General features: G+C 40.1%; 1 protein-coding gene across 3 annotated transcripts in view; it reads left to right on the top strand.

Moving 5' to 3' along the window:
- Positions 1 to 11600, top strand: part of GTF3C1 (general transcription factor IIIC subunit 1) — a 38856-nt gene that overhangs the window by 16073 nt on the left and 11183 nt on the right. For all 3 annotated transcript variants that reach the window (XM_052680418.1, XM_052680417.1, XM_052680419.1), the window contains 14 exons: positions 111 to 295; positions 529 to 792; positions 1653 to 1798; positions 2219 to 2316; positions 3257 to 3353; positions 4075 to 4252; positions 5017 to 5146; positions 5717 to 5852; positions 6608 to 6689; positions 7246 to 7431; positions 9108 to 9265; positions 9401 to 9543; positions 10717 to 10798; positions 11452 to 11564. In XM_052680418.1, coding sequence (XP_052536378.1) covers positions 111 to 295; positions 529 to 792; positions 1653 to 1798; positions 2219 to 2316; positions 3257 to 3353; positions 4075 to 4252; positions 5017 to 5146; positions 5717 to 5852; positions 6608 to 6689; positions 7246 to 7431; positions 9108 to 9265; positions 9401 to 9543; positions 10717 to 10798; positions 11452 to 11564 — 1998 coding nt within the window. The remainder of the gene's footprint in view (positions 1 to 110; positions 296 to 528; positions 793 to 1652; positions 1799 to 2218; positions 2317 to 3256; positions 3354 to 4074; positions 4253 to 5016; positions 5147 to 5716; positions 5853 to 6607; positions 6690 to 7245; positions 7432 to 9107; positions 9266 to 9400; positions 9544 to 10716; positions 10799 to 11451; positions 11565 to 11600) is intronic.

The raw sequence follows: 11600 nt of genomic DNA, 5'->3' as shown, positions 1-11600 counted from the left end.
ACTTGCATTTCTTTTAATTACGTGCTGCAGTGATGCCATCTCTCTCCAACTGAAGCAGACAATCATATCTTACCTAAGTTTTAACAAAGTGCTGTATGGTTTTAATGCAGGGTTAAAGTTCCCCAGACACCATCATCCCAGGACCACGGTGAAGAAGAAAACCTGGGGCAAGAGGCATTTCCTGAGTCAGGAGATGCACAAGAGAGCTCATGTAAAGATGAAAATAATAGTCGTGCAGAGAAAACCGATGAAAAAATGGGCATAACACAACTAAAGAACTATCACCCTGTTACAGGTACAGCAAACTTTGTTTGCTCTCATCTTTCACTTTTCTAGTTGTTATTAATCCGATTCAGATGTTGGACTCTCCTAAGATAGAAGTGGTTGGGTTTTTTCTTTCTCTTATAGAGATGCCTTTGATTTCCCCCATTGCCTTCTAGTTGTCCTCACATCAGTTTTGCAGGAATAGCTATTTCTCCTGTTTTAATTCACTTTTTAATTCTTCTGGTACTTGATCTTTCCTCTCAGTTCCAGGACTCGGGCGTTTTCTTGGCTTTCTTCCCAAAATGCCCCGTTTAAGAATAGTCCACATGTTCCTCTGGTACTTAATTTATGGACATCCTTTAAATGGAACAGACCGAAAAAGAAATGGTGATGGTAAGAAAAAAGGCAGCAAACAAAGGCCGAGTGTGAATGAAGCCCAGGCAGATGGAATCGTGCAAATCATGAAGACTGGGACAAATCCTGAAATTGCTGCACAGGACTCAGAAGTAGAATTGTCTAATCAAACGGGTAAGAAGTGGCCTACCTTGTGGCTTTGTCAAGGTTCAGTGGAGTATTTCCATAACCATTTGGCAATATGATTTCAGTGGCAACACATGAAGGTAGGAACACAATCGCTTGGGAAAAGTACTGAGAGAGATTAATGACTTGTTCTCAAGTTGAAAAGGATATCATGCAAGAGCTCTACTTTATTTCTTAATGACTTACATAACAAAATAAAATAGGCTGAAATTATGGATGACAACAAGCTGGAAGGTTTGCTATTTCTAACTTGCAGGTTTTGAATTCCAAATTGTATTAATTTGGAGAAATAGTTTAGATTTTGTTTTATTAGGTCCACACTGAGGCCACAGTTGCATCATTTGTGCTTATACTAATGTGCAGTATGTTGCCACCTTTTGTTTCTCGTATAAAAAGAAACTGTCATGCAGGATGCATGCCTTCTAAAGGGAAAACAGGTATTGGAGTTGGTTGATAAACTGTTCTTCATACTACTAGAGAAGAATAAGAATTGGATGGGATATTTAGGTTTTTAATATAATTACAGGATAGTTAAGCATTGGAACAGATTATATTGGGAATTTATTGTACTAGCAGCTTTCAGGCATCCTCTGAAGTGTCTGTAAGCAAAGAAACAAGAGCAGACTTACTGTTAATAGGCTTAAATATGCTTTTCAAGAGTCCTTCCCAGCACTGAAAAATATAAAAGTCCACTTCAAAAAAGGATGAAAAAGTCCATGAAGTAGGTAATTTTCAGATAACTAAACAATGAACTGCCAAAAGATTTCTACCAATAAAATTTCCAGTTCCAATTCCAGTAAGAATTGTGTTCATGCTCTCTGAATCTAAGCCAGTTGTCTCGTTCCCAGTGTATGTGGATGACACGTCATGGATGCGCTACGTCCCTCCCCTGCCAGTTCACAGAGAGTTTGGATTTGGATGGGCTCTTGTCAGTGACATTCTTCTCTGCTTGCCTCTCTCACTCTTTGTTCAGATAGTGCAAGTGAGCTACAAGGTATAGTGCTTTATTGTTTTGTTCTTTCATAATTGGTTTCATTTCAAGTCTGACAATTCAGCTGTTCCTATGAGCAGTAACAGGTATTGTCTTGGCTGTGTAACAAAACTAGGCAGTGGAAAGTAGAGATTTCAATTCTTGATAGTCTCTTTTCCAAAAAAGCTAGCTGTTCAAACAGCTGTGTGAGAAATACGTATAGCTGTGTAACACTGCACATCCTGAAACTTGTATTTTACACAGAGCTTTCTGTGACCTGAATCTCCCATCTGATAGACTCGCATGGATCACGTTTAACCATTTCACAAAAGCAGTAACCTTTGTGTAAAAAATATTTGAATCAACAGCTCTGATGATATCAAAGCTTGATACTTTAAAATGCAATTATATTTCGTATTTTGATTAACTAACAAATAATTTTAGGTTGATGGTCTGGAAGACTTTTTAAATGATCCAGTAAAAAAGCACACACTGATCAGATTTCTGCCAAGGTCAGTCCGACAGCAGCTTCTCTACAAAAGGTGAGCAGGGGAGTCAAAGAAAATGCCTCTAGGGAGGAAACAAGTGGTTGACAGTTTTCTCAGTTATTTCCTGTTTGTGTCAAAGAGAACTTTGTTACCCAAGACAAGGATCATCAATCTTCTAAGGGTAGCGTGCCAAACTATTTTTCTCTCCCAAATGGAAGGTAATAAGAAACTAATAAATGGCATTCATGCATGCTGTCAGGCAGTGTTTGAGAACTGGGAGGCACTGTCCTTCATAACTCATCAGCAGGATGTTATTTCTGTTCAAAACACACTCCTCACTGCTGTGAAATTCAAAATTTAATAGAGTCTAAACGATGCTGTCCTTCATAAATCTTTTAAAAGGTGCCACATTACTTAGCTCATGCCTCTCGTAGGTAGCATTCAGTTTCTGCTCATGTGCTCTGACTGGCATGTCTGCCATTGTTTGCCATTCCTCATCTAGAAGGTTCAGAAATAGAGGTGAGCTTGCAGATGTAAAGGGGAAGCAGCATTAAAGGAAACTCATTTAGGTACATGGAATTAATAGCGCTGTTAGTTTCAATGCATATTTGTTAACACAAAATCAGAATCACACAGAATCATTAAGGTTGCAAACATCAGTTTCCTGAGGAAATCATGGCCAAAGGCATGGATTGGGATGGTGGGAGACTTGTGCAATGTTTCCAAATCTGCAGGCATTCACCTGGGAGTGAATAGTGTTGGATAGTATCAACTTGTCTTCAGCTAAGGCCTGTAACTGTAACCTTTCTGCTTTCCAAGTTTTCTGTGAACTGACAACTCAGAGAAAATACAGCTTCAGAAACTCTAAAACCTGGTGTTTCAGAAAAGCAGCTGCTCTCCTGAAACTTGAGGTTGCTGTCTGAAAATTGCATGTTTTCTGGTATCGTTTCTGTCTTCATGAATGCTAATTGCAATGCTTCTAATGTTGCTGCAGGAGGTACATCTTTTCAGTGGTAGAAAACCTTCAACGGTTGTGTTATATGGGGCTGATACAGTTTGGCCCAACAGAGAAGTTTCAAGAGAAAGATCAGGTAATCTTCTGAAAATTTAACCATTAATGATATTGGCTCAATGGAACGAGATTTGGGGGATTGTAGATACCTACTGACGTTTCAGACATACATGCAGACCTTCAGTTCAACGTATTTTAGGTTGCTTCTTCTCTGGCTGTTTTGACTTTCTTTGGAAAGATACTGTTCAGATATATAATGCTGAAAGTTGCAGTAAATAATGGCTTGGCAGTTTGCAGACTGGCAGCATTTTATGAGAAATGAGCGTGCCACATTCTTGTTCATTAAGGTGTTGGATGCCTGACACACAGAATAAAGTCCTTTATCATAATAAAATAAGAACATTCGTGAGCATCTTTTTTGTAAATAAAGAGCACGTGCAAAGGCAGAGGCAGTCCCTATGTACATTTTATAAGATAGATAAATACACCTCCAAATGAGAGGTCGTGGGAAGTAGTCACTCTCTGTGGAAACCTGGAATAGTCCCATGCACAAGGGGGAAAAGAAATCATTCTAAGTCTGCCAGAGAAATTCCTGGATCATTAGTAAAGGAGGTTTGGAAATAGAATGCAATACAGTGGACATTGGTGTCTTTAAACAGTATTGGAGTATTGGCTCGAAACAGCAAAGGCTGAGATAATTCTGGTTCATCCCTAATTCCTATACTGTATTAAAAGCTGTGTTCTGTAAGTTATGCTATTTCACTGATCTCCATCAGCCTGAAACACACTGTATTTACCAGGTGTTTGTGTATATGAAGAGAAACGCTGTGATTGTTGATACCACAATCTGTGACCCCCACTATAACTTGGCTCAGAGCAGCCGCCCGTTTGAGAGACGTTTATATGTCCTCAACACCATGCAGGACGTGGAGAACTTCTGGTTTGATCTGCAGTGTGTCTGCCTTAACACACCATTGGGTATGATATTTCTGTGCCTTCTTACCACCTTTGCTGTTTATTCTGCTTATGCCACGATTGCTCTTTTTTTCCTTAAACTTAATGCAGGCTCTGTTTTGTAATTGCCAGTGTTTTGCTCTCTTGGCTGCTCCCCTGCTGCACCAAAAAAAAGCTGGAACTTGGAGTTCTGTCCTTTTAACTCTATGAAAGTTGAGAACTACAAACTCTACACTTAATATTTTAAGAGCAACGTTAGAGGAAAAATTCCTGCAGTTATATTGGAAGTAACAAATGTGATAACAGCCCTGTTAGATTTCAGTCCAGCTGTAAAAAGAAAAAAACCCTTTTTGAAAACAGTAGCCATAATCCTCCACTAGTTCAAACAGAATTTTCTCTTGATTATAAATGTGTTGCTAAACCTTCAAGCAAACAGCCTGAGTGAGCTGGGAAGCAAAGGGAGTTTTACACCTTGCTTTTTCAGTTTGTTTTCGTGTTTGGTCCTTTTTCAATAGGACATACAGCTGCAGCAGGTGTAACATAAACATAATGGAGGGATGAGATTCTGCTCCTGATGACACTGAGTTAGTTTAGTGCTTCGTACTCAAGAGTTAGCTGGGGCACCATGGACTGCAAGGAGGTGGCAGGTGTTACTGAGAAGCAGTTCAGACATGAGTGCAGTTTGGGCCATCAGTCAGAGCAGTACTTTGCCGTGGCAGAGTGGATTAAAGTTAGATTGAAGCCTAACTCCTCATCCTGATAGTCCAAACCATTTGTGTGTTGTGTAGGAGTTGTCCGCTGCCCTCGTTCAAAGAGAAGCAATCCTCAGGAGGAGGAGGCTGCACTAGCAATGGAGCAGCAGTCAGCAGTGGATAAGCACAATCTGGAACGGAAATGTGCAATGTTGGAATACACCACGTATGTCTGCTTCATGCTCGTGTCACTGATTACCATTTGATGGACAAGTTCCTTGTTTTTACGTTTCCAGCCCACTTTTCAGCATATTACATGGTAACAAATCTCTTGCAATGGGATATCTTGGTTTTGACTGGAAGTAGCTGCAACGCCACATTTTGGATCTGATGAATGGCGTAATGTTTTCGTGAACAAAAAGCTTGACTGAATCCATATTTTCATAGTAGCCTTTTGTGTCCTGAGAGAGTTTCTCATCTGAGCAGGTGTTGTCAGTATTTCTGTGCTAAGAATGATAACAGTTACGTCTGATGTGACCATTGGAACTTAGTTAACTATAATGAAAGTGATTCAAGTATCGTTTTTAAACATTAAATATCAGGCATGAATGCTTAAGGGAAAAGCCTTGCTGTTACTCTACTTCTGGAAGAGAGTTAAAAGAGGGAGGTAGCTTTTTGTCCCCTTCTTTCCAAACCAGAGGAAGGTAAGAGGTGAGCTCTGCACACACATGACTTGGGGAATGCTTTCTCAGCTGCTTTTACCAAATAATCACTGTTTTGTTACTCTGTCTCTTAGAGGCAGCCGAGAAGTGGTTGATGATGGAACTATCCCTGGGGATGGGCTAGGAGCTGCAGGTCTGGATTCCAGCTTTTATGGGCATTTAAAACGCAATTGGATCTGGACAAGCTACATCATCAATAAAACTAAGAAGGTACCATCTCATACTTCAGTGATTGTTGCAGATTTTTGTTCACTTGAGGACTGAGACACTGATTGCAAAATGTTACATTCTGGGCCATGAGCACACATTGCCAGTTTATGTCATGTTTTCATCCACCAGTGCTCCCAGGTCCCCTGTAGGATTGCTTTCAGTCCATAATAAAATAATACTGGAAAGCCCAGCCCATACAAATGGCCATCACAGCTCTGGCTGATGTCCTGTCTCTGATGGCTGCCAATAAAAGTTTGGTTGGAAAGGATGTAGGAGGAAGGGATGTCTATAGTATGATCTCCCTAAATTGATGTTCTGAGCAGACAGTGCTGGAATACTGCAAGTAGGGCTTGAGGCCTTTCTGATTTCATGGACTTTTCATCCAGCATTAGCTTGTACAATTGATTTTTGGACATGTTTAGATCTTTAGTATCCACAACTTCATGTAGTGAAAAGTTTCAAAGACCTCCTGTGTGCCACTACTTCCTCGTAAAGACTTTAAGCTCCCTAATAATTATAGCAAGTGATATACTGAAATTCAAACCTTCGTAATCAAGTGGTCATCTTAGGATAAAACTAGAGCCATTCAAACATGTGGTAGTAAGAAGACAAATGAATTCTTCATCATAGCCATAGATCTTTCTGTGGTTTATCCTGAAAACTTACTTATACTGCTCAAAGGAATTATTTATGGTGATGATAACACTGCTGCACTCCTTTTGCATATCAACTTTTTAAAAGATGCATTGTTCTAGGAGAATACAGTTTCTGAGAACAGACTGACAGTAAGACTCCAAACCTTCCTGACCAAACATCCTCTTCCACTCAGTACTGGAGGTAAGATGGTGATGCTGGTGGGGCTGTAATGTACTGACTTAGTGACTTTGTCACACTCCATATCAATCGCATGGGTTATTTCCATCTCCTTGCAGTAACCTAGGTTGCTCCTGGGGCATTATAATCAATAAGAAAATAAGTTCCTTTTCTGTTACTGAATATCAGGAACAGTATTTTGTCTTTTGTAATGTGCAGTTTGCAGACCGTCCAGAGGGACTCAAAAAGAAAACGTACTGTTAAAATTGCATAGCCTTATATCTAAGTTAAGTTAAGTAGGAAAAAATGCTTCAGGTTGAATATAAAAGCTCAGTTCAGTTCCCTTGTGCTTTTTCGTTGTACTGGAGACTTAATTACTTGATAATTCCATATTTAAGTGGGATTTTATTCTATGTAAGCTGCTGAGAAGTAGCCTGAAATATCATGTTGAATGAAAAGGGCACACTGGAAAGAGCTTCTGTCTTTAAATACTGAGAAACTGGCACTTGCTTTTTATACCTTAGTATTGGAGAATGTAATTGCTATAGAGATTCATTACCTCAATCACGTGTCATCTTAGGTAATAAAATTAACATTTTGGGAGAACCAAAGGTAGGACCTGAGTCTGTTGTCCAGAAAAAGGAATGTATTGAAATAAGTCAGGAAGCTACGCAGGATCGAAACAAACGAGTGAGAGGTGGAAAGAACCAAAAGAGGAAGAGGCTTAAGAAAGATACAGGAAAGACAACAAAGAAGAAGAAGAAAGGTAAGTAACCAGCACATACCACCAAGAAGCAGCATTCTTTTTGATGCCTCTGCTTAATGTGGTTTCCTTTAGTAAAGGTGAGGTGACAGTGTGCAAAATGGAAATTTACAGGCCAGCTCTCTGGTTTGCCACTTCTAGAGAAAAGGTCCAGAAGCTTGCTTTAGCTGTTAACATGTGTGTGAATCCTGACTGTGCTCCTATAAATGCTAAAGAAATTCTAATTGTGCCTCAGGCAGATGAACTTACTGCAATTTAATAACACGTCAGACAGCTGGCTTAGAGCATCATACTATTAAGAATCTTTAGGTAATCTGTTTGCTACCTACAGGCTTGATTTCTCATTTCTGGACAAGGTATTAATGCGTTTACTTCCTCGACTGTTGCTGTGTAGTTCTTCCTGATCTGAGTTTTCATTCTTACGATCTCAACTTTGGAATTGTTCCTAGCCCTATAATCCTCATCGTCCTCATAGGAATTCACATCCAGACAGATAAACATCATTTAATCCATTGCATGTCTGTGCATACCTAGACTGCTCCTTGTTTCAGAGGTTGTATCTCACAATAAGCTACCCTGATACAATCAGTTTTTCACTTTTGAATGACAGAACCAAGGCTGACAAAGCAGTACAAAAGGAAAAAAAATAACAAAACAAAGATTGTAGTTAAGAAAATTTCTTCCTATCAGACATTCTATCTTACTTTAATCTTAATGAGGTTGAGATAAATTTAAAAAAAAAAAAAAAAAGACAGCAACAGTAGAGAAAGCTCTTATCATCTGAATTGGCTGGGATGTCAGAGGGAAATTCTTTACAGAGAGAGTGGTGAGGTGCTGGAACAGCTGCCCAGAGAGGCTGTGGATGCCCCATCCATCCATGGAGGTGTTCAAGGCCAGGTTGGATGGGGCCCTGGGCAGCCTGGGCTGGTATTGAATGTGGAGGTTGGTGGCCCTGCATGTGGCAGGGGGTTGGAGATTCATGATCCTTGAGGTCCCTTCCAACTCTGGCCATTCTGTGATTCTGTGATTCAAGCTATTGGTGAGAACTGAAAGCCCAGCTGTTGCTTTTCTGTTCTCATCCTTGTCATAATGAGCACCTTTTCCTCCTACAACTTGAAAATTCGTGCTGTATTGTGCTTATAGTGACAAAAACTATAGTTTTCACCTTTTTTACTCCTCAGATATCTTTTGAAGGCAAGTTATTCTATTTCCTACTCTGAAGCAGCACCTAGTCCTAAGAAAAATTCAGTGTAAATTAAAACAAAATGAGATCTGGGGAAAGAAAATTGTTGTTCTGCTCAAAGCACCTGCTTGTTGTACATTATAACCATTTACCATGCATATACCAGTCAAGTTCCGTGGAATTCTTTAGCCCATTTATCCCAAGATTGAAGCTGATTTTCTAAGCAGTGAGGGCATGTTTAGCCCAGTAATTCTCTAGTTTTGGCTTCTGTCCTTGGAGCTGCACATAGCCTTTATATTGAAGGCATTCAAGGCTAGGCTGGATGTGGCTCTGGGCAGCCTGGTCTAGTGGTTGGCAGCCCTACCCACAGCAGGGGGCTGAAACTAGATGGTCTTTAAAGTCCTTTTCAACACAGGCCATTCTGTGATTGCCCGTGGTAGAAGTTTGAATCCACTGAAATATGCAGTGCTGAGTTGTCTTTTTCTTGATTTGTTAGAAGAAAAACCTGTAGAAAAAAGCAAAAGGCTGCGCTACCACGATGAAGCTGACCAGAGTGCCCTGCAGAGAATGACACGTCTGCGGGTCACCTGGACTGTGCAGGAAGACGTCTTACTCATGCTGTGCCGAATTGCCAGTCATGTGCTGAATGCAAAGGTATCCACCAGCACCTCTGTTGTATGTCTGTGTACTGAACACATTTCTTTGGTGCTTGGAAACCTTGTGGTTCACAACCATCACTTGTGTCCATAAAAGCTGAAGTTTAACTCTCAGTGTTTTCGTTCTTTGTAGGTAAAAGGGCCCTTTGTTCCATGGCAAGTAGTTCGGGATATCATGCATGCCAGTTTTGAGGAGTCCCTGGATAAAACTTCCCACTCTGTTGGAAGAAGGGCTCGTTACATTGTCAGAAATCCCCAGACCTATCTTAACTACAAGTAAGGAGGTTTCTGTCTACATTCTCAGTATAAGCTAAATTCCCCTGAAATTAAGGGCCGCGTTTCCCCATGTCTATGTCTTGTTTCATGGGAGTATAAACTCCTCATTTTCTGCATGCAGAGTGCTATCAAACCTGTCCTTTCACTGGGAAGAGTTTATCAAAGGCATAAAGAACAGTACAGAAAATAGCATGTGGCTATAAGTGAATCTATCGTGCAACTGCATCTCCAGAGTCCTGCACACCTCTCATCTCAGCTGGTGCTCTGCTTACTATTCCCTCTCCCATAACTTCCAAGAACGATGCCATAAAATTGAAAAATCAGAGCTAAGTGAAAGGCACAATCAGATAGAAATGGATTGTATAAAAAGATTGGCTGAATGAACTTATTCATGTGGCTGAAAAAGAGAACTAAGGGGAGATATTAAAGAACCATCAAATAATGTAATATATTTGTGCTATTAAGGGGAGGGGGAACAATTATTTAACCAACATAAGAACTGGGTCCTCCACATAAAAACCACGGCCAGCAATTTCCAAGCAGTGGTGGTTTTCAATGCAACACAGCTGAGTTTAGAACTCCTTGTCACAAGTGTCAAGGTTACTCTGTGCACCACCTCTTCATCCATCTTTCCATTTGTGTCCCGTTGGTGTCTGTTACAGAGGACACTGCCTGAAATGAAAATTTGGCTTGATCCATTGCAATTGCACCTTTGTTCTTGAGGTAGAAATTCCACAAAACCATGAAAGGAAATCACAGATTATGTGTCTTGATAGGTGCTTAGAAGTGTTTGTCATTGCTTTTTCTTTCCAAGCTAGGAAAAAAATGTGAACATATCAAACAGCATGTAGTTCTACTGTCTGCTAATCTTCAGCCAGACAGATGTGTGCAGATCTAGTTGAATCTGATTTGGGTTATCAATGTGATTGTCAGGTAGCTCTTACTAGAGGTGTAGGGATATGAAAGACTAGTGAGAGGTGGCTCTCTTACACTTACATGTAAGTAATGAAGTAACAAAATGAGCACTTGGTTTGATTGCATTGATGATGGGATGTTGACAAGTTAGGCAGAATATTTCCATTCATTCTGTTTTTCAACTGAAGTTATTTTCTCTGAGCAGTAACAAATTGAGAAAGCTTCAACCAGTGACACCTTCAATTTTATCTACTGCAGAGTTTGCCTTGCTGAGGTTTACCAAGATAAAGCCCTCATTGATGAATTCATGAATAGGGAAAATAACTATGAAGAACCACAGGTAGGAGGGAAACAATCTGAAAGGTCATAGAGTGCTGAAGTAGCTTGTGTTACTGAGTACTTGCCCTGTTTCAATTACTGTGATTTGCTTCCTTATCTCTCCCTTGTACTCTTTACTATGTTTAAAAATAGCATCATTGTAGAAGTGCAGCATCATTGCTGTTTTTGCAGTGAGGTGGACGCTGACAGCCTTCCAAAGACACATCAACAAGGCAACAAAACCTGCATTTTTTCAGTGTGTTTGTTTCTCAATACCTATGACTGAGCATCCATATGCACTGGTTATTTTTTTAATCCTCTCTGCCTCCTTTTTACCTGAAGAAAACAACATTTTTGCTCAGGAACATAATATTTTTAATCCAATTGCCTGCTGAAATATTGTCTCTGCATGTATGGGTGAATGCAGGATTGTAGGCACAATTTATGATGCTTGATTTGATTAGTTAAAAGCTTTGAGCTTCTAATGGCTTAAATCAGTCTCAACTTCAAGTTGAAAAGCTGTTATATGCTATTGTCTGTTGGACTGTTTCTCTGACTTGATAATTCAACACTTGCTATTTCTACTGCATTCTTCTATGAGCACTTCAGAAGTAGAGCATCTTTCCCTGCTCTGAGAAGTGGGGATTGGTAACGTTTTTCCTCTTGCTTTTAAAGGTTTGTGCAGCAGAGTTCAAGCAGTTTGTGGAAAGACTGAAAGCAAAATTCAGTTCAACTCTGGGAAACCCCAAGTTGGAGATTCCTGATACTTTGCAGGAGCTCTTTGCCAGGTATTTTAGTGACAGTGGTGTTGACTCTACATGGGC

The sequence above is a fragment of the Tympanuchus pallidicinctus genome, unplaced genomic scaffold (assembly GCF_026119805.1).
Source record: "Tympanuchus pallidicinctus isolate F22 unplaced genomic scaffold, pur_lepc_1.0 scaffold18, whole genome shotgun sequence".
In the NCBI taxonomy this organism is placed as follows: Eukaryota; Metazoa; Chordata; class Aves; order Galliformes; family Phasianidae; genus Tympanuchus; species Tympanuchus pallidicinctus.
Note: the sequence above shows the minus strand (reverse complement) of the source record. Positions and strands in the feature narration are given on the sequence as shown.